General features: G+C 38.3%; 1 protein-coding gene across 3 annotated transcripts in view; it reads left to right on the top strand.

Moving 5' to 3' along the window:
- Positions 1 to 1,606: 1,606 nt before the first annotated feature.
- Positions 1,607 to 26,873, top strand: part of TBK1 (TANK binding kinase 1) — a 41,728-nt gene continuing 16,461 nt past the window's right edge. Inside the window, exons 1-8 of one of the 3 annotated variants that reach the window (XM_032646101.1) lie at positions 1,607 to 2,565; positions 5,007 to 5,124; positions 9,079 to 9,219; positions 12,976 to 13,105; positions 15,181 to 15,362; positions 19,760 to 19,920; positions 22,844 to 22,954; positions 26,325 to 26,504. In XM_032646101.1, coding sequence (XP_032501992.1) covers positions 5,038 to 5,124; positions 9,079 to 9,219; positions 12,976 to 13,105; positions 15,181 to 15,362; positions 19,760 to 19,920; positions 22,844 to 22,954; positions 26,325 to 26,504 — 992 coding nt within the window. In that variant the 5' untranslated portion in view covers positions 1,607 to 2,565; positions 5,007 to 5,037. The remainder of the gene's footprint in view (positions 2,566 to 5,006; positions 5,125 to 9,078; positions 9,220 to 12,975; positions 13,106 to 15,180; positions 15,363 to 19,759; positions 19,921 to 22,843; positions 22,955 to 26,324; positions 26,505 to 26,873) is intronic. The other 2 variants (XM_032646102.1, XM_032646103.1) reach the window with 2 other exon arrangements.

The raw sequence follows: 26,873 nt of genomic DNA, 5'->3' as shown, positions 1-26,873 counted from the left end.
ATTTTGCACATAAATCTTTTTCTGGTGTTAATTCCAGAAGAGATTATAAATATTTTCCTTACATCATAGAATAAAGGTACTAAACTAAGTTGACAGTTAATTATAAAAATAGATCAGTGGAATGTATATTATACAGTCAGCCCTCTGTAGGTGCAGGTTCCACATCCATAGTTTCAACCAACCTTAGATCAAAAATACTTGGGAAAAAAAACTTCCAGAAAGCTCCAAAAAGCAAAACTTGAATTTGTTGCACTTGGGAACCATTTACATAGCATTTACGTTGTGTTAGGTATTATAAGTATTCTAGAGATAATTTAAAGTATATGGGAGGATGTGCGTGGATTACATGCAAATACTGTGCTATTTTATATAAGAAACGAGCACCCAAGGATTTTGGTATCTGTGGAGGTCCTGGAACCAGTTCCCTGTGGATACTGAGGGATGACTGTACTTAAATAAAAATGGTTTTAAAAATAGATGAGTGAGAGCTAATTGTTTCTTTTACAGTGGGAGAGATCATTGCATCTATTGCAGTGATCTTTGAACTAATTGTCCAAAGTATACTGAATTGCAGAGCTTAGACAGGCTCAGGATCCAGATTAAGTAGGTTCAAATAGCAGTGCTGCCAGTAATTGGTTTCAGAACCTTGAGCAGGTTAAATAACTTCTCCCTGCCCCAGTTTCCCCATCTGTAAAGTGGGGGAAATAATGATAACTACCTCATAACTAAGAATTCAGTAAGTTAAACATGAAAAGAGCTTACTACAGCATCTGCAAATGAAGGCTTGATAATAGCTATTGTTATTGTACTGTTTATTCCGAATATGTAAAGGCAACACCTCCTTTTCCCCTGGTTCTTTAAAGCCCTTCAGGAGATTAACAAGTTTTCAGAGCTAAGAGAAATCAAAACGTGGGAATTAAGAGTCTGTAACAGAAATTAAAACTTCATGTTATCTAATCATGTGTAATAATTCCCACCTTCCTTCCCCGAAGTTGCCTAGCGCACTTTACTTAGGGAGTACCATGGCAATTAGGAAACTGTTCCACCATGAATTACCTTTTCTGTATTGTTCTTAGTCTCCAAAAGCAAACACCCAAATAATTGTCTCAAGGGTGAATCTCATCTGTTAACAGCCTCATTGAGGCAGTAAGACTGAGCGATTTGTATGACTTAACTATGGAACTACGAGAGTTTTATGAGGCCTGGTATAGTTCTGTGCCTAACAGTTTATTTAAATCTTAAATACTAATATTAATTGGTTCACAAACGGCTTGATCTTTAAGAAAATGTATTTCAGTGTTCCTCACTCATGTGGTAAACATGTGAATCAAGGCCTTCAGCTAATCACATTTTCTCCCATTCACCTTTGAGATGTGAGTTATAAGGAACTTGGACAGGTTCTCTTCTTGGCATTAGATAGGGGACAACTAAAATTGGTGGGAATGTAAGCAGTGAATAGATTGTTGTTACAGTAGAATGATTCCATCACTTAAACATTGTTTAAAGGTTTAATAAATTCCTTTGTAACAAGCATTACAGTGGTCTTATCTCCACTGTATATATGATATGTGATTAAACAGGCTTACAGAGGTTTTTTTAAAAATGACAAAGTCAGTATTTGGCAGGGAGAGCTGGGACTGCAACCCTAGGTCTATTCCATTCAAAAGCCTCTGCTCTTAACCACTCTGCCATAGCTTCCTATTTCACTGCCGGCTCCTATAGTTCTCATCTGGGAAGAACTCCCTGCTTCCGCCTCCCTCAGTCAGAAATTTAGCCCTTATCTGCAGAGGTCTCTTCGGCCTCTCTGCCTCTTGTTAAGCTGAGAAAGGCTGCAGTTCTGTCAGTGGGCAACAAGGATCACTCGGGAATAGCTGCTTGAGATCCTAGCGGCACGAATACTGCAGGGGACCTGATTTTAGTCCCTAGATTCTCCAGTATTGCCATTTTCCAAAATACCGTCTAAAAAGAGGGAATTAAATGAGCTTATTTACATTAAGAATCTCACGTCCGAATTACTCGCAGCCGATAATCTGGCTCCCCTGCAGCCAATGTGGTCTTTAAGATACATACGAATCTATCCCTGCAGAGTATGATCCTCCAGCGATGTCCCCTCATGTGTCCAGCATTCTGCACACCCGTGATTATTTGCATGTTTGTAATCACCCGTCCACCGTCTGTCCCAATATCACCTCACTCCGCCTTTGGCTGTCGGGGACGGGGCGGGATTCGCAGTTGGAATCTGAATCCTTGCGCTCACTGCGCAGGGCTCTCCGGCTTCACCCTCAGAATAAGAGGGGACAGGCAGAGGGTGTGGACGAGGTCCAAACGCCCCACAGCCTCTCGGCCCCTCGCCACAGAGGCCTCAGAGAGCCGGGCTAGGGAGGAGCGTTGGCAACTGAGGCCGAGGCCCAGATCGGTGCGCCGGAAGTGCGCACGCGCATCCGCACCCGCACGCCGGCCGTCGGTCACGTGACCCCCGGCCCGTGCTCGCGAAGCCGGAAGTGGCCTGAGGCACAAGGAGGCCGCCGGAGCCCGCTGGCGGTGGCGCGGCGGAGACCGGGCGAGGTAAGCGGTGCGGGCGGGGGCGGAGAGGCCGAAGGCGCGTGGGGTACGGGCTGCCGAGCCGGGCACGGCCCTCACGGAGCGCTCCCACCCCCAGTGGGAAACTGGGATGCTGAGTCAGGGCGGGGGCGGGGCGGGCAACCGGAGGAGCACAGCGGGACCCCAGGCCGAGCCCTCCCCGACTCTGGTTGGGCTGACACCGCCTCCCGGGTGTCCGGAGCGTGCGAAGCCGGCCGGAATGGTCGCGCGGGCCCGTCCGCTGCGTCTGGACTCCTCGTCCTACGGCCGGCTGTCTGACCCGGACCCTCCCTGGTCTGGTGGCGCTGGGCAACCGAGAAAGAGGATGTGTCTGTTACCGGGATTGGGCCCTGGCCGCCGGGACAGGCGGATGCCCCTTTTCCTTGGAGTTAGGCTGGCCGCTTTCTACCCCTCTTTCCGAGCGTGGACGCTATTGGCAGTGTTTAAATCGTTTGATTTTTTTTTCAGACGATTAAAAAGAGACGTGTTTTAGTGAAGCGGGGGTTGACTCGCCGGGAGCCAGAAGCCAAAGGCGTTTTTAATGTACACACGTATAATGCAAATGCCCAAACCTTTCCTTTGGGACGTGGCTTATGAGTGTAATTTCCAATCCGTTTCCCAGGCATTTTTAGTAGGTGGCCTCAGAACAAGTTCTACCCAGTAATTGTCAAATGCATAACCAAAGACCGACTTTTTTCCCTGAGGAACGCTGAATATAATATCTGTTTAATAAAGATTCACTTAGTGGTAGGGTTTGGAAATCCTGGAACTTTGTCCATATGCAGCGTCACCAAGCCTGTTTTCATCTATGGACAGATGGTAACTTTCATTTTGGACAGTATAAGGAAGTAGACTTAAGACAGGGTTATCAGTCTCATACTTGTTGAGTGCCTGCCTATATTGTGTCCAAATTTTGGAACGATTTATATAGCAAGTACCTTCTGGGTGTGCTGAGTCACGTTTTAGTATGTGGTTATTGTGGGGTTATTGGAAGATAATTTCAAAAGACATTTCCCAGATCATTGTGACACCATAGTTTAATTTCTGCATATAGAGAGCAGATATCTTAGCTGATAAATGTGTTTTATATTACCCACTAGGTATAGATAGATACTTAATGATATTATTTGCCAATTATAGTTATCTCAAGCAACAGTTACATTAATGAGCAAAGCTTTTCATATTGAGAAGTATTTGAAAATATTATTGAAAAGATATTTGAGAAGTTTATTATTATCTCAGTAGCTGACAAATGTGTATTTCATATTTTGAAAAAGGAATCGTATTTTTATTGCTTATTTCCAGTAAGTTGCTGTATGTAAAATTCCCTTATCTGAATTAGATGGGTGGTAAAATTATATACATCTCTCTGAGTATATCAAAGATTGGTGAAATTTGGACCCCTGGCCATTCTTTGTGTACTTAACCCTACTTGGAATATTGGCAGTCGTTAATTCATCACTGAATACCTAGTCCATTCTAACTTACTGTGAAGGGAGAGCAAGATCTGTTTTGATTCAACCTGACATTACATCAGGTTTAAGGTGGCATGGTGGGACAAGTGTTTATGCTATTTAGCATACCTCATTTTTATTCCAACATGGAGCTCAAATATTTACAATATACTTTTACAGCTTTTCAATATTGAAGGACAAGGCTAGGGGTGGTGCTTTTTTTTTAATAGACTTTATTTTTTAGAGCAGTTTCAAGTTCACAGCAAAATTGAGAAGAAGGTGCAGAGGTTTTCCATATACCTCCTACCCCCCCCATACATGCTGAGCCTCCCCTTGCTTATTTTTTAAGACTTGCTAATACACATTCAGTATGTGTATATTTATATACTTGGAGGTCGAAGAAACTATCCTTAAGTTAATTTCAAAATTTATTGCTGAAAGGTCACCTTTGCTTCCTGATTGTCAGGCTTTGTGTAGGTGAAATTTTAAGTTAAAGAAGTGTTAGGCTGTGGCAACAGTTGTTTTCATTAGCGTTGCCCTGCCCTGGAAGGAAACAAAGTAATTTTTTTCTATATTTCTGTTGTATTTTACCTTATTACTTTATTTTAAAACACTTTATAATATGATTTATCATTGATTAATCTTTCAAAACATTTTAAGGAGGTAAATGGCCAATATCACTCTCATTGACAGAGACAAAATTAGAAGGGAAGTTGATGTTTTTTCAGCGCTGTGAATAAGTGAATTAAATTGAATATATAAGATGTTATTGGTTGATGTTTTTTCAGAGCCCATGCAGCATTTTAGTCTTTAATATTGCTGGAAAGTTAGATTTTTTTGGACTGTTTATGCACTTTGATTTAGTAATAAATAATAGGTGATCTTTCTTGAGAGTAAAAATAGCTAACATTTGTTTCTTACATGTATTATTCCCTTAAAACAAACATACAATTTTTTTTCCTTTTCTCTTAGTATAACGAGAGGATCACCTAACCACGCCGAGATGCAGAGCACTTCTAATCATCTGTGGCTTTTATCTGATATTTTAGGCCAAGGAGCTACTGCAAATGTCTTTCGTGGAAGACATAAGGTTGGTACAGAGAATACTGTGAAAGCACCATATATGTAGTTTTCTGAGATGCACACTTGTACTAAAGTGAGACTTGGTGGTTTTGATTAATTTGTCTAGAGAGAGTATGTGTTTTTGTGGTTGCTTAAGGTATAGCTTGTGTCAAAGGCAGTAATATCTACCCAGTGGTGGCAGAGGTCATGTGTTGGGGAATGGAGAAAAACAGAAGGTTGTTTGAAAAAAGGAACTGGGGAAGATTAGTGTTGTGCCGTTTGGTTTTTTCCTCGACCTAATCCTCCTACGTGAGTGAGTGATCTCACTGACCGAGTTCAGTGCAGCAGTGATTTGGGATAGGAGGTAATAGAGGGAGGCATGGTGAGGAGCAGATGGGCATTTTTGAGGGAAACCCACAGATGATTCTGCTGTGCTGTAGTAAGGCTTCATGCCCCCAGAGTAAAACATTCTACAGAGTAGATGGGAGTAAAGTGAGGTTATCATCAAGGAGCCCAGATTTAAAAGACTATATATCCCGGTAGTCAGAACTTGTTAGTGCAAGTGAGAATAAAATAAAAGGGCTAAATCCCAGAGGCATTTCAAGAATCAAAAGGACTTTGTGTCAGATTCTGTATTGGAGGATGAAGTGAAAGGTAATTAAAGTCATTTAAAATGAAGAGATTTAAGATCATTCAAGTTTCTATTCTGGGAAGGAAGCTGGAAAAATAATGGAACAAAAACATCCTTTTATAATGCAAATAATCATTCACTAGTTTCTCAGCACTGTGAATTCAGCACAGGAGCTCTAAACATTTTAGGAAGGAGGAGTTTCCTTATATTTTTCTGTAACCTTGAGGCCACCAGTCAGTTCTGTCTGTGGCAATGAGATGAACATTCATAGATGCATGCTGTTTCCTCTGGCTCTTAGAGAGTGAATCGGAAGTAGTGTCGTACAGTTTTTAGCTTTTTTTCACCTCCAATTCTAGCATTGTCCGCAGGTTCCAGTCCTTGGTCAGATTCATAGTGATCAGCCTTGGATATTCCTGTCCTAGAAATTGTTTTTGTTTTGTGCACTGTGCCAAGAAGAGAAAACGGGTGGCGTGGCACCTCTGGGTTTAGCAGTGAGACGCACCTGACCGTCTGTGTTCCTGTGACCCTGGTTAACTTAACAGACTTTAGTAATCACTTGGTATGTGTCAGACACTATGATGGACCTAGTGATTTGAGCTACAGATAATGTGCTGTACCTGCCCACGAAGAGTGTTGGGTTTAGTAGCAAGGTGGTATTGGAAGGAACGTAAATTAGAAACTGATGGAGTGACAGGTAGTCAGTAGTGATAGGAATTGAGGGAGGCATAAAGTGCCTGGCACTAGTAAATATCTCACATTTTCTGATCCTCTTTCCTTACGTAGATATCCAGTGTCCTTCATGTAAGTGCCTACACTTAGCAGGCACTCTGTAAATGCTTGTTGACTGAAAGAATAAATGAATGAATGAGGACAGAGTAGACTACTGTCCTGAAGTTCTTCTTCAAAGGAAGTAAAACTGTTCTTTATCCACTATAGTTTGAAAGCTTCAAATAAGGATTTGAGAGGCATAAGAACTGACTTAAAATATTGCTAACACCCAGTTTAGTATTCAGTCCCTAGCAGTCTTCCCTGGGATGTGTTTTGAGAAACCATGTTTGTTCTCAGTGACATCAATTTCAAGGGTTTAGGACTATACCCCCCAAATCCTACTTGCCCTTAATAACTGTTTGTTCAAGCATCTTTAACTATATTAGCTAAACCCTTTTATGTTACTGCTCAGAGTGACCCGGTCCCTAAGTTTACTATTTGTTATTCAAAGTATATTACTTACTTAATCTGTCTCTTTTTCATTAATTTGCCTTGAGCTGCTACTGTGTGTGGACGGGTGTATACGTGTGTTATGACTGAGGTGAAGTTAAAGGGGAGAGAGCTGTAGGAAGGACATGTTGACCTGCACGTTGTATATATATGTACACGTGCATCTCTAAATATTATTCATCATGCTTTGACTTAGAGACAGTGACCGATAGGTGACTGTGCAGTTGAATAGAGGGACAATGGGACATTCCCACACATATCCCAGTGATCTCACAGGTATGATGTAGACTACAAAAGGCGGGAAAATACTGGCCTGGGTCATAGTGGGTACATTGCAACATTGTGTTCTTTTCCCTGCTTGCTCCTCTGTTAGGATTCTCCTAATTTCAGACTAAGTTTGAGACAGGTGTCCTCAAGAAAAATCTCTCTGTTGCGTGGTATAGATTTGGCAGTGTCCTTACCCTGGCTGATCAAATGGGAAAACAGTGTAGTTGAGCTCTAGTTAAGTTGTTCCATTTTCATACTGTCTGAAAACAGTCAATGGGTCTTCTCCTCTGGAAAGAATATATGGGTACTTGGTGTGGGGGGAGCAGGGGAGAGAGTGGGGAGTGATCACATAACACAGGTGGTGGTCTCCAAAGAGGGATCTTGAAGAGTGAGACTGTGATGCAGCTAAATGGTTTTAAGAAGAAGATTATGAAATTCTGAGGTGAGGGCAAGAGGGTGATGGCTGTAGGTGGTGAAGCTGTAGAGAGGGCTTCAAAGCAGGAAGAGCACAGAGGTCCTAAAAGACAGAGACCCATGAAACATCTTTAGGCAGGGCATGCTTGAACCCCGAGCTCATAGGAGAAACGAATAGTCTCTCCACTAACTCCAGGCAAGTTCAACCTTGGATTGTGTGAAAAGTAAGGTTAAATTCAGAGAATCTGGCCTGAGTGGTTGGAAAGAGGTGGGAGGGTCTGGAAGAGAGCCTCAAAGAAAGGTTAATTAAATGAAGACCATGACAATGTAATGTTTACCTGAAATTTAGCATGTATTTTGTACCTCTAGGATTCCCTCCCAACTATGGCTGCATTGTAATTCTGTGTTTAATCTACTTCAGTATGCCATGAGAGAGTGAGAGTTGGGGTGCTGCCAGAGCTTTGGTAGAGGAAAGGAAGTGTCTTTGATCCTTTAGAAATGATCTGCTAAGCAACAATCTGCCCTAGTCCTCTAGGTGAAGTTGCAGAAGGTTACCCGAGGCAGCAGTGGTGCAGTCCAATGAGGATGGTCTGCTTTAACCTTATTCTCAAATCCCAGCCCCCCAACACATACATACACATTCTGTCCAGCTAGGGAATCTTTTTTTTTTTTTTTTTTTTTTTTTTTTTTGTGGTACGCAGGCCTCTCACTGTTGTGGCCTCTCCCGTTGCGGAGCACAGGCTCCGGACGCGCAGGCTCAGCGGCCATGGTTCACGGGCCTAGCCGCTCCGCGGCATGTGGGATCTTCCCGGACCGGGACATGAACCCATGTCCCCTGCATCAGCAGGCGGACTCTCAACCACTGCGCCACCAGGGAAGCCCCCAGCTAGGGGATCTTAAAGTTAGTTGCCTTACTTTGAGATTCTTACTAAAAATTGCATATGTGGAATATAATTTTTAATCTTTCATTTCCTACATTGATTAGTTTAAAATTGTTAGGCCCTGGAGAAACCCTTCTGAGTTTCACTTTCTATTTCTTATTCAAAATACACATTCACATTTGGTACTGTTAGAGCTCTTCTGATATGTAAATGACTATCTTTGCCACGTGTATCATAAGGAAGCTTTATGATATGAAATATATAAATAAAGGAAGCTTTATTTATATATATATAAATATACATAGAGAGAGGAAGCTTTATTTATAATATGAAAAAAAATAGCCTTTTCTACATTCCAAAGCATTCAATTTGAAAGAAATACTGAACAGTTGATTGATTTATTTCAGCTTAAAATAAAAAGGTCAGGAGTCCTAGTACAAATTGCCTAATGCTTAAAAATATTCAGGGTGTTCTATAAAAAAGATAAATTGCCGTATCTAGTGCTAATGCTACCTTTTGTATCTTCTTTATAATATTATAAATAAATAAAACCTTTCTCTCTTTTTCTTAGAAAACTGGTGACTTATTTGCTATCAAAGTATTTAATAACATAAGCTTTCTTCGTCCAGTGGATGTTCAAATGAGAGAATTTGAAGTGTTAAAAAAACTCAATCACAAAAATATTGTCAAATTATTTGCTATTGAAGAGGAGGTAAGTAGTCAAGCTTTAATTAACGGTGTCATGTTTATTGTAGTTATTATGATTCGGGAGAAATAATCTAATGTAAAAATTGTTCTATAAACAGTGGGCTTTTTAATGGTGAAAATTAGGGCTTATACCACCAAATATTTATTCTCAAAGATTCTTGAATAGCTATAACAATGGAAATGAAGTCTCATGGAATCAGAAAAAGTAGTATAAGAAATAAAAGAATATAGAATATGGTTACTGGTATTATTACTAAAAACAAAAGCTAAAGTTAAATTGAAATAATTATATAAGGATCAAGAAGAAAGTCAAACAGTACAAAGAAGGCTTTATAAAGAATAAAAATCCTTGGAATCCAGAGAGTGATATATGAAGTCCAGTTGTAAAAGACAGAATTGATTTTAGTGGGAAACAGTGAAAATAAAAATGTCATTAGAAAAATATAAATTCTGTTAGCGTGGGTAATCGATAAAATTACACCTTTTGAAAAACAGTTTGGCAGCTTATACTCCTCATACCAGTGATTTCTTTTTTTTTTTTTTTTGCGGTACGCGGGCCTCTCACTGCTGTGGCCTCTCCCGTTGCGGAGCACAGGCTCCGGACGCGCAGGCTCAGCGGCCATGGCTCACGGGCCCAGCCACTCCGTGGCATGTGGGATCTTCCTGGACCGGATCACGAACCCGTGTCCCCTGCATCAGCAGGCGGACTCTCAACCACTGCGTCACCAGGGAAGCCCCACTGATTTCATTTTTAGTGATTACTTCTTAGGAAGTAATCAGAAGTGTAAATTATAATTTTATGCACAAAAATGTTCATTGCTGCCCTGTTTATAATAAAGAATGGTTAAATAAGTTAGAATGTTTGGCTAGTCACCCAGAGTTAGCTACACTCGAGGTTAAGAGCATAGCCCTCCAGACTGCCAAGTCTGTTCAAAACTTCTGATGCAAGCTGCAGAGGAGTTTGGCAAACCATGCAGGTAGATAGAGAAGTCCCCACCAGACTGCACATTGAGACACGAGCTGCAGGTTCAGGAGTCACCAGGGCTATCTTCCCTTAAGACCAACTGGCTACCCAGTCGGGGCTTCCCACGACTGCCCTCAGATTTGATAATTTGCTAGAATGTTGAATGACTCACAGAACTCAGGTAAGCACTGTACAGTTGATTCTTGAACAGCACAGGTTTGAGCTGCCTGGGTCCACTTAAAAATGGGCGTTTTTTCCACTAAATCTGTACTACAGTACTACACAATCCGAGGTTGATTGAATCTGTAGGTACGGAACCACAGATACAGTAAAGTTATGTGTAGATTTTCGACTGTGCAGAGGGTCAGCACCCCAACCCCTGCTTTGTTCAAGGGTCAACTGTACTTACATTATAATTTATATTTTAGTATAGCAAAAAGATATAAATCAGAACTAGCCAAAGGAAGAGATCCATAGGGCCATAGGGCAGAATATAGGAGGGTTCCAAACATGAATCTTCCTTATCCTCAGGGATACATTATCCTCTTGGCATTGATGTATGGCAATACGCACAGAGTATTGCCAACCCTGGAAGCTCACCTGAGCCTTTGGTGTGCAAAGTTTTTATTGGGGCTCAATCACATACTGCCTGCATGGCTGACCTGTAGTCAGCCCTTCCCATAGGTTCTGATGATACTTTTAGCCTCCATTTCCTCTGGAAGTTGGAACGGATGTGCATGTCCAAAATCCCCATCATAAATCACATTGTTAGACTGTCACATGGCCAAAACCCACAGACAAAGACACTTCTAGCAGATAGGACATTCTAGAAGCCTAGCAAATCACCTCCCAGTAGCCAAGGGCAATGACCAGACCTCTCTGGCTAAAATTAATTCTTTACTACACAGTAGTTAAGCAGTAATAAAGAGAGATATTTAACAAATTTCAATCACCTGGGAGCATGCTTGTGTATAATGTTCTGTGAGAAAATCAGTATTAAAAATATATATGCAGTGTGATCTTTTTCTTTTTTTAATTTTTAAAATTAATTTATTAATTAATTTATTTATCTTGGGCTGTGTTGGGTCTGCGTTTCTGTGCAAGGGCTTTCTCTAGTTGTGGCAAGCGGGGGCCACTCTTCATCGCGGTGTGCAGGCCTCTCACTATCGGGGCCTCTCTTGTTGCGGAGCACAGGCTCCAGACGCGCAGGCTCAGTAGTTGTGGCTCACGGGCCCAGTTGCTCCGCGGCAGGTGGGATCTTCCCAGACCAGGGCTCGAACCCGTGTCCCCTGCATTAGCAGGCAGATTCTCAACCACTGCACCACCAGGGAAGCCCTGCAGTGTGATCTTGATATATACAGTATGGTATACAAAGTGTTAATGTGTCTGTAATATGATTTGATGCATAGAAAAAAGACTGAAAGGAAACATACCAAAATATTAACATAATTATCTCTGGGTGATGGGATTATGGGTATTTCTCAAATTTTCAATTCATCAGCATTCAGTTATTCCATTTTTTCAAAACAACAGTTTTTTAAAAAAATATTTCTTTTATACTACTCAATCGTAGAGAAATTTAAAATATTTTATGGGTATATATTGGGGATATGTAGAAAGAATTATAAAAGGAAGGAAGAATTGAAAGTTGGAGATGAATACTGGATTTAAGTCTCATTCATATTTTTGAGTTTCTGAAATGAGCATGTATCTTATAATCAATGTGTATTTGTAATTTGGTAATACTTCTTTTTCTCTATAAAGCTGTTATTAAATTGATGATGTATCTTATATTCAGTGGTACATTAAAATTAAGGTTTAAAACAAATCAGCAGCTCAGATTCATATGAGCAGACTAGAACTTTGCTGCAAGAGGACGACTGAACTATTCTGCCACCTATTTATTTTTAAGGCTAGAACTCTGGGAACTCCTTGGCAGTGCAGTGGTTAGGGCTTCACGCTTCCACTGTAGGGGGCACGGGTTCGATCTCTGGTCGGGGAACTAAGATCCCGCAGGCTGCAAGGTGTGGCCAAAAAAAGGTCTAGAACTCCATTCTTTGAAGTAAAAGTGCTTGTCACAGGAAGAATTTCAAGTTTAAGAGATTTGTTAGAAGAACAAATATCCTAAATAAATGTATGTTATGTATTAGAAATTAAACATAATTTTGAAAGAATCATTATAACATTGTAGCAGTGATTTTCTAATTAGACTTGCTGTGGTTTGTCTTCAAAGACAAACCCAGTTTGTTTTTTTTTAATTTATTTATTTTTGGCTGCGTTGGGTCTTTGTTGCTGTGTGCGGGCTTTCTCTAGTTGCGGCGATCAGGGGCTACCTTGTGTTGCGGTGCGTGGGCTTCTCATTGCGGTGGCTTTTCTTGTTGCAGAGCACAGGCTGTAGGAGCACGGGCTTCAGTAGTTGTGGCATGCAGCCTCAGTAGTTGTGGCTTGTGGGCTGTAGAGCACAGGCTCAGTAGTTGTGGTGCACGGTCTTAGTTGCTCTGTGGCATGTGGGATCTTCCCGGACCAGGGCTCGAACCCGTGTCCCCTGCATTGGCAGATTCTTAACCACTGCACCACCAGGGAAGCCTGACAAATCCAATTTTAATACGAATTTAGAAGATGTTAATTCTCATCTGTACAGTCAACAAATATTTAACAAACCCCAGGTAAAAAGCAATTCAAAGTGCCTTCATTATTGTAGTAAATCCAACTTTTAAATGAAATCAGGTAAGTATTGGCATATAATAAAAATTTATATTTTATATTGAGCCCCAATCAGTGATTTTTTTTTTTCAGGTAACAACGAGGCATAAAGTACTTATTATGGAATTTTGTCCATGTGGAAGTTTATACACTGTTTTAGAAGAACCATGTAATGCCTATGGACTACCAGAGTCTGAATTTTTAATTGTTTTGCGAGATGTGGGTATGTTTGTTTATTTATATGATTATATATGTGTGTATATATAACTTAATGACATAAGAATTTTTTAAAATAAATTTCTTACATTCAAAGCCAAAGACCTTTATGGAGTGCTTTCTTAGATATGACACCAAAAGCGCAAGTACAAAAAGAAAAAAGATAAGTTTAATCAACATTAAAAACTTTTGTGTTTCAAAGGACAACATCAAGTAAAAAGACAACCCATAAAATGAGAGAAAATATTTGCAAACCGTACGTCTGATGAGGAATTTTTATCCCAACAAAACAATAAAAAGACAACCCAGTTTAAAAATGGGCAAAGGATTTGATAGACATTTCTCCAAACAAGATATACAAATGGCCAGCAAGTATATAGAAAGGTCATTAGTCGTTAGAGAAATACCAGTCAAAACAATTAAGAGCTGCCACTACACACCCACTAGGATGGCTAAAATCAAGAAGACAAAACAGAACCAAGTGTTGACGAGGCTGTGGAGAAATTGAACCCCTCATATACCGTTGGTGGTGGTGTAAAAATGTGCAGCCTCTTTGGACAACAGTCTGACAGTTCCTCAAAAGGTTAATAAACAGAATTACCATATGACTTAGCAATTCCGCTAGTAGGTATTTATCTAAAAGAATTTAAAATCCACACAAAAACTTGTACACCAGTATTTATAATAACAACAAAAAAAAGGAAGTAGCCCAGTATCCATCAACTGATGAATAGGTAAACAAAATGTGGTATATCCATACAATGGAATATTATTTGTTCATTACAAGAGTGAAGTAGTGATACATGCTATAATATGGATATAACTTGAAAAATGCCAGACACAAAAGGCCACAATATTTGTATGATTCCATTTACGTGAAATGTCCGGAATAGGCAGATCCATAGAGACAGAAAGCAGAGTAATGGTGGTCAGGGCCTTGAGGGGAGGGTGGAGTCGAGGAGTGACTGCTAATAGACGTGGGGTTCTTTTTGGCGTAATGGAAATGTTCTGAAATTGGTGGTGATGGTTGTACACTCCGTGACTCTTAACTACTTTAAAAAATGAGTTTTATGATATGTAAATTTTATCTCAACAAAGCTGTTATTAAAAAATATATATGGCAACCAAAGGGAATAATATCTTCTTGGAAGGAAATGAATCAATATTTGAAGAATAGGAAAAGCCCAGTGATAAAGTATGAGGTTAGTGGGAATTCTTGAACTTGACACTGGAAGCAATAGAGACTACTTAGGTGAGGGTAAAATGAAAAAGAAGCAATATGTGCTACAGCCTAGAAAATCAAATAGAAGTTATAGATGATTGATGCCTTCCTAAGTGTACTGGTAGTTCTGAGCTTTCGTAATTGAATGTTGATACCCCTAAACTTATTTTTATATGTCATGCTTGGGCACTCATCTATCAGCTGTCAAACAAATGTTTCAGACTATCACTCTGTGACATTGCATGTCAGTTAGCCCAAACAGCTTAATTTCAGCAGTTTTGCCACCTTTGTCCTTAAAAAAAAAGAAAGAAAAGAAAATGGCATTTTTAGAAGAGCACTAAGCATATGAGAAATATATTTTTGTGGAAACAAGTCTGACACTTTGCCTCCTTCTATTACTTTTTTTTTTACTATATTATGTATCGAGTCCAGTTTACTCTTTTGTGGAATTTTTTCCCAAGGTAAAAATGTATAATTGTGGTGAAAGATTATCTTTCTTGGGAATCTTCATTCTTAAGTTTAAGCAGATGGCCCACAGGTATATAACCAAAAGTAATTCTGGAGGTCATAGGCTTAAGACTGTTGTGTTCCATTTTCTTGATAGTGTTTAAGAGAGATTGGACTCTTCCTTAGACCATTTTGGTCCTTATCATTCTAAAACTCCTCATTACTCAAACATGGAATACAAAATATAAGTATAATCTGTTACTTCTTTGATTAAAATGACTTTGGACCAACTTATGTAAAAACTTACACTGAGTGAATATAAATTAATATTAATATTAGTGAGTCTGATGCACGCATACATATGCATAGATACCTACATTATGATTTCCTGTGTTTTATATTTATTGTTGAAGTGGGTGGAATGAATCATCTCCGAGAAAATGGCATAGTTCACCGTGATATTAAGCCAGGAAATATCATGCGTGTAATAGGGGAAGACGGACAGTCTGTGTACAAACTCACAGATTTTGGTGCAGCTAGAGAATTAGAAGATGATGAGCAGTTTGTTTCTCTGTATGGCACAGAAGAATATTTGGTAAGTCGTATCACTAATAATTTTATTTAAAGAAGTTGGATATATTGTAAATATGGATAATTGGTCAACCAGTTCACTATGAAATGTCAACTTTTATGGCAAAAATTAAATTTTCTATTCTAATGAATATGGTTTGTAATGAGGTATTAAATATCGGTTTCTCAGGGGGTTATTTCTGTTAAAAATTCTTACAAGTTTTATAATAATCTTAAATAATTTTACTAATGTTATTCATCTATATTAAAAGAAAGAACTGTCTGTACACTCCAGAAACATCTAACTAGTAAAGGCTTCCTTATTTGGAACAGAGCAGTTAATACATTACAAACTTGTTATAGTACTCTTCCCTGTAGAGGAAACTTCATTATAATTCTGAAGCAGAAGATTCTCTTCAGGGAGGTTGGTTATTGAAAGACAAAAAGAATAGTTGTTAGAAACACACATAAAATTGAATGCCTCTAAAAGATCTAATTTGAGATGCTAGAAAACTAGAAAAGCTCTGTGGTTGAAACAGATTATGTAGGTGTGTTTGTGTGAAGTTAGTAAACATTTGAAACACTTAAGAAAAGACACTGAAAAATAAGTATATTTAACATGTAATCAGGAAGTTTATAATATACAGCTATCACTAATTGCTCATGGCTCTGGGTTTTGTTTTAAAAGTCTTAGAATCTGTGACTTTTTTTCCAACTGGATTCTGCCATTGTAATCTTATAACATGAATAAAGTCTACCTAGCCCCATAGCTTTATTCAGATTATATTAAGTCTGGCATGAATTAAGATGTCTTGTTCTATCAATATATCTCCCCAAATTAATCTATTATATTTTGGTAGTCTTTATTAAGAATACCTAAAAATGGATTACATTCATCCAACAGTTATTTAGGTACCAGGCACTGTTCTAGGAACTGGGACTTCTGTGATGAACCAAATGTACATGATTTCTGCTCTTATGGAACCCACAATCTAGTGAGGACAACAGACAAGTAAATAAGATAAATTCAGATAATTAAAGTGTTGGAAAGACAATATTAGGTAATAAAATAGTGACTAGCAGGAAGAAGATAGCTGGGGGAAGCCTCCTTTCAGTCCTAAGTGAACTGACACTTAAATGATAAAAAGAAGCAAGCCATGCAGAGATTTGGGGGAAAAGCATTACAAGCAACTGCAAAGGCCTAGAAATAAGAATGACCTTGGATGTTTGAGAAACAGAGAGGATGACAGAATAGCTGCAGTTTAGTGAGTGAAGAGGCAGGTGGTAGGAGTTGGAATTGGAGAAGTAAGCAGAAGGCAGCCAGGGCATACAGGCTAGTGGTTTTACCGTGTATGATCGCCCCCTTTTTATAATAAATGTTTTACAATGTTCTTTTCAGTATCTTAAAATGAAATTCTTAGATAATATAATCACCTGCATACCTAATTAAAAGAATAGCATAGTATCTTAATAATAATATAAAGGAAAATATAATAAAATCATAGATAGTTAATATGTAAAAGTTTAGGAGCACCTTCACTGGCAGAAAACGTAAGTAATCGGACGCTTTCACCTGTATGTAATAACACCTCCAGTGCACGTGCAGTGATAACTTGTATGTTGTATTGGTGAGTCACATATCACAGGTGTTGTGTTGTCACTGACATGATTTTCCAAAGCAGTGAATAATTCTTGATAAAGTTTCTAACTAAACAAAGTAGATTTACATGTACTGCATTCCTGTAGCTGCAAAAATACTTTGTTTACTTTATGTACAAAAATACATTGTTTATATATAAAACAAACAGATCATTATTCTTTCCTGCACAAATATCCGGCAAGATATTCAAAAGTCATGCAAGATGTCAGAAGCTTATTTTTCAGAACTGTTTCATATTTGACAGGATGTCTCTCATCTCTGGTCTCTGCCCACTAAATACCAGTAGCCCTTCCCAGTTACTGTGATAACCAAAAAAACCAAACAGCAGTACAGTACTAGCGTTCAGGAGGTTGATCCCTATTACCAACTGTCAGTCTTTCACATATTCTCCTAGGACCGCAGGTCAGCTTTTGCCTCTAACAGACTTTTAAAATGGAAAGAACGAAACATTTAAACATTATTTAAATTATTAAATAAATTTACTCCAAGTCCATGCTGTTCTCTTGGCTAAAATTTTACTCGGATCTATTTTTCCTATTTCAGATTATGCCCAGCCCTGTTTTCTAATACAGTACACCACAGTTATAAAATGAGACACGTAATGGCCTGAAGCTCAGCAATCTAGAAATATTTATGTATTTAAATGAAAACTTTTCTCATTTTGGAATTCCCAGACCAGATGTTGAATCTTCTCCTTTTTGTGTGTTAAAGACCAAAGGAAACACCAGCATTTTTTCTTCTGCCATTTTTAATATGATGGCTATCTTAATAATATCTGAGAACTTGCAGTAGGTTTGTCCTTATGCTCCTATCTCAGATGCAGACACCCAGGCCCAGTAATACTGGTCCCTACACAAGTACAAGTAGCACATTTGCGAGAGAGCCACTGGGCATAGATACGTCAGACCAGCCTGTGTCAGGCCACAGTCAGTCCGTCACTGCCCAGGGAAGGCCTTCCAGCTGTACCAATTAGGCAGTGTATTATTGCACCGTTTGAGGAGATCCCCCTTTGTCTCCTTCTAGAATCGCTGTATCTCCTCTTCCCAGGTTGGCGGCCTCATGTTCCAGAAGATATCAGGCATGTCCAGGTACTCTTGGCCTCTTCACAGCACCTTGATACACTAAGTACTGGCTGCTGGGTCAAAGGTCTGGCCAGCACTTCTTTGGCCAGTAGTTGCTTTAGGTGCTCTGCCACAGAACCAGCAAGACCACTCAGCCCCCGTGTGTCTGGTAGGCATGTTGGGACACTCACTTAAGCTCCTCATGCTTATCACCTCTTCTATTTCTCATTAAAATGTATTTCCCAAAAGAGGCCACCCATCCCCCCAAAAAATAATAATCCAGGGCTTGTGACCCTTTGAGAGTCAGATTCATAAACTGCATCATTTAGAAACACCTTCCCAGCACTGTTATCTGCATGGGTTCCCAGTCCCTTGGGTCACTGCCAAATACCACAATGTCGTAAGGCATTGTTTTCGTTTGGCATCATTTGGGAGATGACTCTACTTTGATCGAGAGTACACTCTTGTAGCTTTATCTTCGAAAAATCTTTTAAGTTCCAGCGCATAACTAACATAAAGACAAATGTCACGAGGCTAAGCATGTATGACCACTGGTTGTCCTCTGCAGAGCTTAATGTCCATCACAGTCTCTGTCTGGATCTGTAAGCTCCTAAGCCATGCCCTCTAAGTTCTACCTGTTCTCCACAACTGTATCATAGTGTATTCTGTGCTTAAGGACGTGTGTTTAACATCACACCAGCTACTTGTCTCAGTTGCTGTATCCCCCAGTGTACCTAGTCAGGCTAGTCCTCTGAATTAATTCTAGAAAATTAAATTTTCATCTCAGAGCCTATATGACTTGCTCAGCTGGATTGCATGTGAGAGATGAGGGAGAGGAGTCAAGGCTGCCTGATATGTTTTGGGTATGAGCGACTGGGTAGATGATGGTACCATTTACTTAAAGGATAAAGATTAGAAGGAAACAGGTTTGAGTCGGAAGACCAAGGATCTATTTTGGATACCTTAAATTTAAGCTACCTTTTAGACATTCAAGAAAACAGTAGGATATATGAATCCAGAGCCCAGGACAAGAGATAGTTTGGGGAGTTAAAGGATATAGGTAATATTTAATGCCATTGGCTTGAATGGGAGATGAGGAAATAAGGCAGTTGTAAGTGTGGACAGCTATTTTGAGTTTTGCTATGGAGGGAAGCAGAGATTTGGGTGATAGCTACAAGGGGATGTAGGGTCTATTTAGGTTTTTTTTTTTTTAATGGGAGCTATTAAAGCATGTGTGTAAGCTGAAAGGAATGATCCATACGAAGGGAAATTGATGCATAAAATAAAAGTGGTAGTTACAGGAATTGATTTCTAGAATTGGTGAGATGATATGATGGGCCCCATAATACAGATGGAAAAGTTAGCCTTTGATAGGAGCAGTTCCATTATAACTGGAAAGTAGGCTTAGCTCTGGACACAGATTCAGGTAGGTTGGTATTTGGAAACAGACATAAGGGAGAGTTGATCTCTGATTTCTTCCATTTCTTCATTGAATTATGAAGTGAGGTCATGAAAATTGAGGGTCGAAGGAGACGGTGTTGGAGGTTTGAGGAGAACGGGCAGGATGTGAAATAGCCTCTTCAGATTGGGAAAGTGAAATAATTAGGAAAATATAATAGAATTTCCAAGCATCATTGAATACCCATTTTTGTGTAATGTATTATAGAACACAAGTTAGTAGCTTTTTTTTTCTTTTTAAAGCATCCTGATATGTATGAGAGAGCAGTGCTGAGAAAAGATCATCAGAAGAAATATGGAGCGACTGTTGATCTTTGGAGCATTGGGGTAACATTTTACCATGCAGCTACTGGATCACTGCCATTTAGACCATTTGAAGGGCCACGTAGGAATAAGGAAGTGATGTAAGTGGTTTCTCCATCTAAAATTATAAATAATTTTTTAAATGTATCTCTATCTTATTTTGTTTCATCATGTTAGAGGGGTACGCTACTGAAAATTGATCTAGCCATCATTTCTGATATTTTAAGCTATTTGGTTTTTTAATAAGAATGCAGCCTTATCAAAGTGTATAGGCATACCGTTTCATACCATGTTTAACTATCTTATGTACAAAGCATAAATGGCATCCAGTCTTTGATTCGTATTAAAAATACACTGCTTTCTGGAGTTTATTTCAATGCACTTTATATTTAGTTTTCTGTGTCCTTATCAGGCTTTTTCCTCCATGTAACCAAAAAAAAAAAAAAAAAAAATAGAACTTCTGTGGAGTACTAGAACCATTAGCGGATCAAAAAGAAATACAGGGACTTCCCTGGTGGCACAGTGGTTGGGAGTCCACCTGCCGATGCGGGGGACGTGGGTTCGTGCCCCGGTCCGGGAAGATCCCACATGCCCGCGGAGTGGCTGGGCCCGTGGGCCATGGCTGCTGGGCCTGCGCGTCCGGAGCCTGTGCTCCGTGGCGGGAGGGGCCGCAGCAGTGAGGGGTCTGCGTACTGCAAAAAAAAAAAAAAAGAAATACGGTTCTTACCCTGAGCTGACCTGATTTCTTTAACCATTTCAAAAATAACGTTTAATGTAATATTACATTTTTTTCGTGTTGCAGTTTCAGTCCAAAGTCTGAATGCATATTACTGGTACATTATACATTTATGTACTGACATAATTACATAATTCAGTACATAATGTACTGACATTATGTACTGAAATAATTACTGTGTACAGAGTCACTACTGTAAACCAAATAATGGAAGAAAAGAGGGATGGATTTTTAGATGTATGGCCACACTTTTTATTTTAAAAGAAATTAGTGAATGACCTTGCCTTATGAGAAACAGCCAACCTATGTACACATAAAACTTATGAGGTTATGATTGTTTGGTTTAGTGAAGTAACTCACTTGACAGCCTAACATGTTCAACCATTCTTTTAGATCTTAACATTTCTCTCAGAACTTTATATATATGTTTGACCCTGCCCTTTATAAGCAAACATGATAAAGTAATAATCACAACTGTAAAAATACAATCTTTTATCTAATCTCATCTCAGAAAATTAGTAGAAGCATATTTTCTGTTTTGTTTGTTTGCGGAAGTAAACCAGTTCAACTGGTAACGATGACTTTTGCTAAAACCTGGATATCTAAATGTTTTCCAGCAAGGACAGTGTACAAATTCATGGGAAGAAGTTATCCATTACTGTACTGATGATTTTGGTATAGCATCATCTTGAGACTGCTTTACAGCAGTGTCGTTTTTATAAAATCTCCTCATTAATGAAGGCTAAGAGTCAATTTCTGTTTTTCCTCATGAAACATAAAGTGTGTCCAACAGTTAATCATGTTTTTATTGTCATAGGTGTTTTAAAGCAGTATCAGTATGTCTTGCTGCCCTAAAAATGGATTAAATAAAAGTGTGATGCTCCCTAAATAAAGGAAACATGACTTATAAGCAACTAGGAATACCTGATGATTTTATCTGACCACCATGTGGGCAGATAATACCATTAGAAGAATTTTTTTCTTTATTTGCACAGAAACTCAACTGTTTATGAATACTGATGCTAATGAATGTTCAGAAGTGCTTAAAGAAGTAATAATGACTGTTTTACTTTACTATTGAGTGATGTATTCATCTCACATTATAGCCATGATGATCCCTCAGCATCTCATTTACATGTTACTAAATGTATTTGTATATGGATCTTAACAAAATTAGTTCAGTTTTTTCAAGAATTTATAAGCGTTACCTTGATTAAGAATTGTCATTCATTCTATTCACTTCTCTTTTCTTGCATTAATCTCACATATCTCTGCTTATTTCTCCACAGTCACATGGTTCTCACGTGAATGCAACTTATTTTTCACATTAATTTCCTTCTTCTCTGAAAAATCTCTTAAGGCAGAAGTCCTGGCTGCCTCTACTGAAGAAGCAGCAAGCGGTCCAAATCAGTTGTACTGGTTTCTTCTGCTGTTTTAAAGAATATATTAATTTGCTCAGGGCACATTTATGTAGACATTAAACAAACCAAAAAAATTATGCCAGAAATAATATTTATAAATTTATGTAAGATTCTGCTGTGTTATGATTTACATTTTCATCTGGAAGGCATGAACCTTGTTTTCCTCTCCTACTTTAAGGTTTTGTTTTGGAAAGTGCTGACACCTGAAAGGCTGCCTTGCCTCTATCATTATTAGTATTCTCTAGCTTCCCCATCCATCTCTTTCTTTAAGTCATCTTTATTTTTGTCACCTTCCTCAAGAAGCAGATTAAGTTTTGACTTTTAATTTTGGTACACACATCTATTCCTATATGTGTATATATGTTTTCAATATGCAAAAATTTTCTGTTACTGTGCTATGTGTAGTTTTATCTTTTTTTTTTTTTTAAAGAAAGCTATTGTTCATTCTCCAGTAATTTCATGGTCCAGTTGACTGTGCCTTTGGATAATCTGGGTAAGAGGGATTAGATGCTTTTTTTTATGGTCTAGAGATATTCTGTAACATAACTTTTTTTGTGTTTGCTCAATTTTTTCAGATGGAAAAATTAATATTTTTGTTGTGAACATCAAGATGCTGTTTTATGGCACTGTGAGAACCCAAATGAAAATTAATTATGGCATAAGTAAAGTAATCGTACAGCCACTATTCTACTTCAGTCAGTCAGATTCAAAGTATTTTGATTGTTTTATGGATCCTGTGAACATCAATCACAAAGTTTCGTCTAGTAGATAATTGTAGGTGCAACTGAGGAAATATTTTTGCAAAGCCCATTGATAGGCTATGCAGTAACAAACTACTTATTTTAATCTGCTTTTATTCCCCCCAAGGTATAAAATAATTACTGGAAAGCCTTCTGGTGCAATATCTGGAGTACAGAAAGCAGAAAATGGACCAATTGACTGGAGTGGAGACATGCCTGTTTCTTGTAGTCTTTCTCGGTAAATATAGTGTACCCAGTTCTCTTTTGCACTTTGGTGTTTGAAATCTTTGTTGACTGAAGTCACAAATACTTAAGCGTAGTTTTGTTTTGTTTTGTTTAATGTTTCAGTAGATATTATTAAACCATATGCCTTGATTCGTGATTTTCATCTTTGGCAATATAAAGATCGATTTGGGTCTATGTAAATAATTTTGCCAGATCTCTTTTAGGACATAGAGCGTACATACATCTTTGAGATTGCTAATCACTGGTCTTGGAATTGTGTGCTATGTGGGGATCCAGCTAAGGACCTTGGTATCTCTTGTGCTGACCTTCATAATGACGTAGCACAAATAGTGGCACAGATAGGAATAACCAGAGTTCTAAAAAACAAACACTCAAGAAGTTTAATATTATCCTCATTTTCAAAAAGTAATCATATTGTTCAGAAGGTGAGAAATAACAGTTTTCGGGACTTCCCTAGTGGCACAGTGGTTAAGAATCCACCTGCCAATGCAGGGGACACGGGTTTGAGCCCTGGTCTGGGAAGATCCCACATGCTGCGGAGCAACTAAGCCCATGCACCACAACTACTGAAGCCCGCGCACCTAGAGCCAGCCCATGCTCCACAACAAGAGAAGCCACCGCAATGAGAAGCCCGTGCACTGCAACGAAGAGTAGCCCCCGTGAGCCGCAGTTAGAGAAAGCCCACACACAGCAACAAAGACCCAATGCAGCCATAAATTAATTAATTGATTAATTAATTAAATTTTAAAAAAAGAAAGAAAAACAGTTTTCTACTACTTTTTCTAGCATTTCAAATGTTCTTATAGGTCTTACTTATTATGGCAGCCAGAACTCAAATTATATATGAATCCTGTTATCACAAAGAGAGATTTAAGGTAAAAGAAATTAAAAGTAGAGAGTAAATTTTTTTTTCTGTTGCTATATCTTTTTTTTTGAAGTATATTTGATTTACAAAGTTGTGTTAATTTGAGAGTAAATTATTAGATTTTACTCTAGAAATAAAGCCAAGACACTCATCAATATTTAGAATTTGTAATTACTGAATTAACTTCTATTTTTCCTGAGTGTAGGAATTGTATAATCCACAAGTGAAAACACACAGGTTATGATTTACTGGCTTAATGCCTTTTATAATCTGTGGGTGCTCTTTGTATTACTTTCAACATATAAGTAAATAAATATATTAATTCAAAATATTTATTTAAACTATATATATATCACAAGCTAATAAAATATGTCCTATCATTTTATATATTGCTGTGAAAACTCATTTAAACTGGTAGTTCCAGTGCTGAAATCATTTTTGAAAACCACTACACTGACAGTTTCATTTTTGTGTGTTACTTAAAGAAAAGTCTCCAGGGCTTCCCTGGTGGCGCTGTGGTTAAGAATCTGCCTGCCAATGTAGGGGACACGGGTTCGATCCCTGGTCCTGGAAGATCCCACGTGCCACGGAACAGCTAAGCCCGTGCGCCTCAACTACTGAGCCTGTGCCCTAGAGCCCACGAGTCACAACTACTGAAGCCCAAACACCTAGACCCCGTGCTCCACAACAAGCAAAGCCACTGCAATGAGAAGCCCACACAGCTGCAACAAATAGCAGCCCCCGCTTGCCATGACTAGAGAAAGCCTGCGCGCAGCAAAGAAGACCCAATGCAGCCAAAAATAAATAAAATAAATTTAAAAAAAAAAAAAAAAAACTCTCCAAAATAAAATTGTGTCATGCAGCTAGAATTACCAAGAGAAGGTCACTTTATTGGAGAGCAGAAATTTAATATTATAATAGTGATCTGTGTTAAATTTTGATTTGGAAAATACTCATTTTGGAGATCTCAGGCAAAACATAACATTTAAAGGGGTCAGGAAATGAGCACCTGCTGTTTAATAACTATATTGCTGACACTCAGACTCAATACTTTGACAATCTGAACTATATATTGCATATTTCAGGAGGGTAACAGGCCTTATTTATCTAATTATTCTTTAGCACACCATGTTATAAATTTTTTGACAAAAATTGCTCAGGTATCAAAGTATATTATATGATTTTTTTTAATAGTAAGGACTTTAAGTACTACCAATCAGCAATAAAATCAACTACCAAAAATGTAACAACCACAGAAAAAAGATAACCATCCTCTTTCTTATATGCATTAATTAGTCAAGACTGGATAGCCAATGAGAAAAACCTAACTCAGTTGGTTAAAGTGAAACAAGATTTAAGTGAAAAATAGATTGACATTATAATTCAAAGTTCACATGTGTATGTAACTCAGAGCCCAGTGGAATCCTCAGATTCAGACTGTCATCAAGACTTGGTCTCTCAGTTCTGCTTTTCTCTGATTTCTGTTTACTTTCAGCCAGGCTCTTTCCTGGCAGCCACAAGATGGCTGCTGGCATTCCCAGATTCACATTCTCACAGCTTTGGAAGCTCAGTGGAAAGACAGACTTTCTTTCCCGATAGTTTAGCAAAGATTTCTGGGTTGATTCTTATTTAACAACTTACATGCTACCACCTGGCCACTTCTGACTAATCATAATCACCAAACCTGACTGTCATGCCCATCTATGCACAGGGAGTAGAGTTAGAGAGTAGAGAGGTATGGATTCTCTTACAAAATGAGGGAGAATAGATACTTGTTAGGCAAAAATTTTAATGTCCACTGCATACCTTAAAAACTGTTAACAGGCAAGGAATTATTCCAGTGTCGTGTAGTCAAGAATATATTTTCAAGACTACTTGAAATTCCATAATTGAGTCTATTTAAGCAGATTTTAAAATTCAGTGAAAGCATGAGAAAGAATAAAGGTCCTTCCATTCTTTTCTTTTTTAATGTTTAAGTTTATTAGTCAAAGATTATTCCTAGTTGAATTGGCATTCATTGGTTGCTAAATGATTGTAGTAATTTTCCTTCCTAAAGAAGTGTACTACAAAAGGCATATGAATTCAACATAAAAAATTACGTATTGGAGTGACGTATTAAAAGGACATTAATGACCCTGTAATTAAACCATTACCTTATCCTCATGACCACAGGGTTCCAATCAACTTATCTCACCTGGATAGCATGTATATACAATGTTAGAATATGTTTGGAAAAGTGAGGAAACTTGGGAAGGAGAGAATCAAAGAAAATAATCTGTAAAAGCTAACATAAAAATACCGTAACCCCTGGTTCATTGACAGGCAATATTAAATCAAGGTTACCTGGCTTTCTGAAAAGTTGGCAGATTTTTTATAATTTTAAATTAATCTAATCTAATAATAGTTCCTTTGATTTGTTGGTAAATATTATGATTTTGTACCTAGACAGAATATAACACATTCACTCTTCATGTAACTTTTTTCAATACTGTTTTAGGGGTCTTCAAGTTCTACTTACCCCTGTTCTTGCAAACATCCTTGAGGCAGATCAGGAAAAGTGTTGGGGTTTTGAACAGTTTTTTGCAGAAACAAGTGATATACTTCACCGGATGATAATTCATGTTTTTTCGCTACAACAAATGACAGCTCATAAAATTTATATTCATAGCTATAATACGTAAGTACCTCTTTATATTTTTTCCTGTACTGTATAATGTCTTGTTATATAATAATTACGTATCTTCATAAATCAGGAGAGGAAGTAGAAAAGATGTCCCAGCTTCACAAGAGGTACCCACTTTCTGCTTAGAAAACGTTTGAGTGCTGAGTAAATTCCTTTTCACTTATCTTTGGAGTAAAAGGATTAGTTTTCTAATTTTCTAAAATTTACAGGTAAATTAGCTTGTTCTTACATTGCAAGTTTTGCAGGACTATTTTCCTTTCTGTGCTTTCTCTCAAATTACATAATCACATATAACTACAAATAGCATTTACTAATAAATGGGCCAGGTTTTATTAAGAATATTGTCCTGTCACTTAAAAAATA

Source organism: Phocoena sinus, chromosome 10 (genome assembly GCF_008692025.1).
Source record: "Phocoena sinus isolate mPhoSin1 chromosome 10, mPhoSin1.pri, whole genome shotgun sequence".
Lineage (NCBI taxonomy): Eukaryota > Metazoa > Chordata > Mammalia > Artiodactyla > Phocoenidae > Phocoena > Phocoena sinus.
This window is presented reverse-complemented; position numbering and strand designations above follow the sequence as displayed.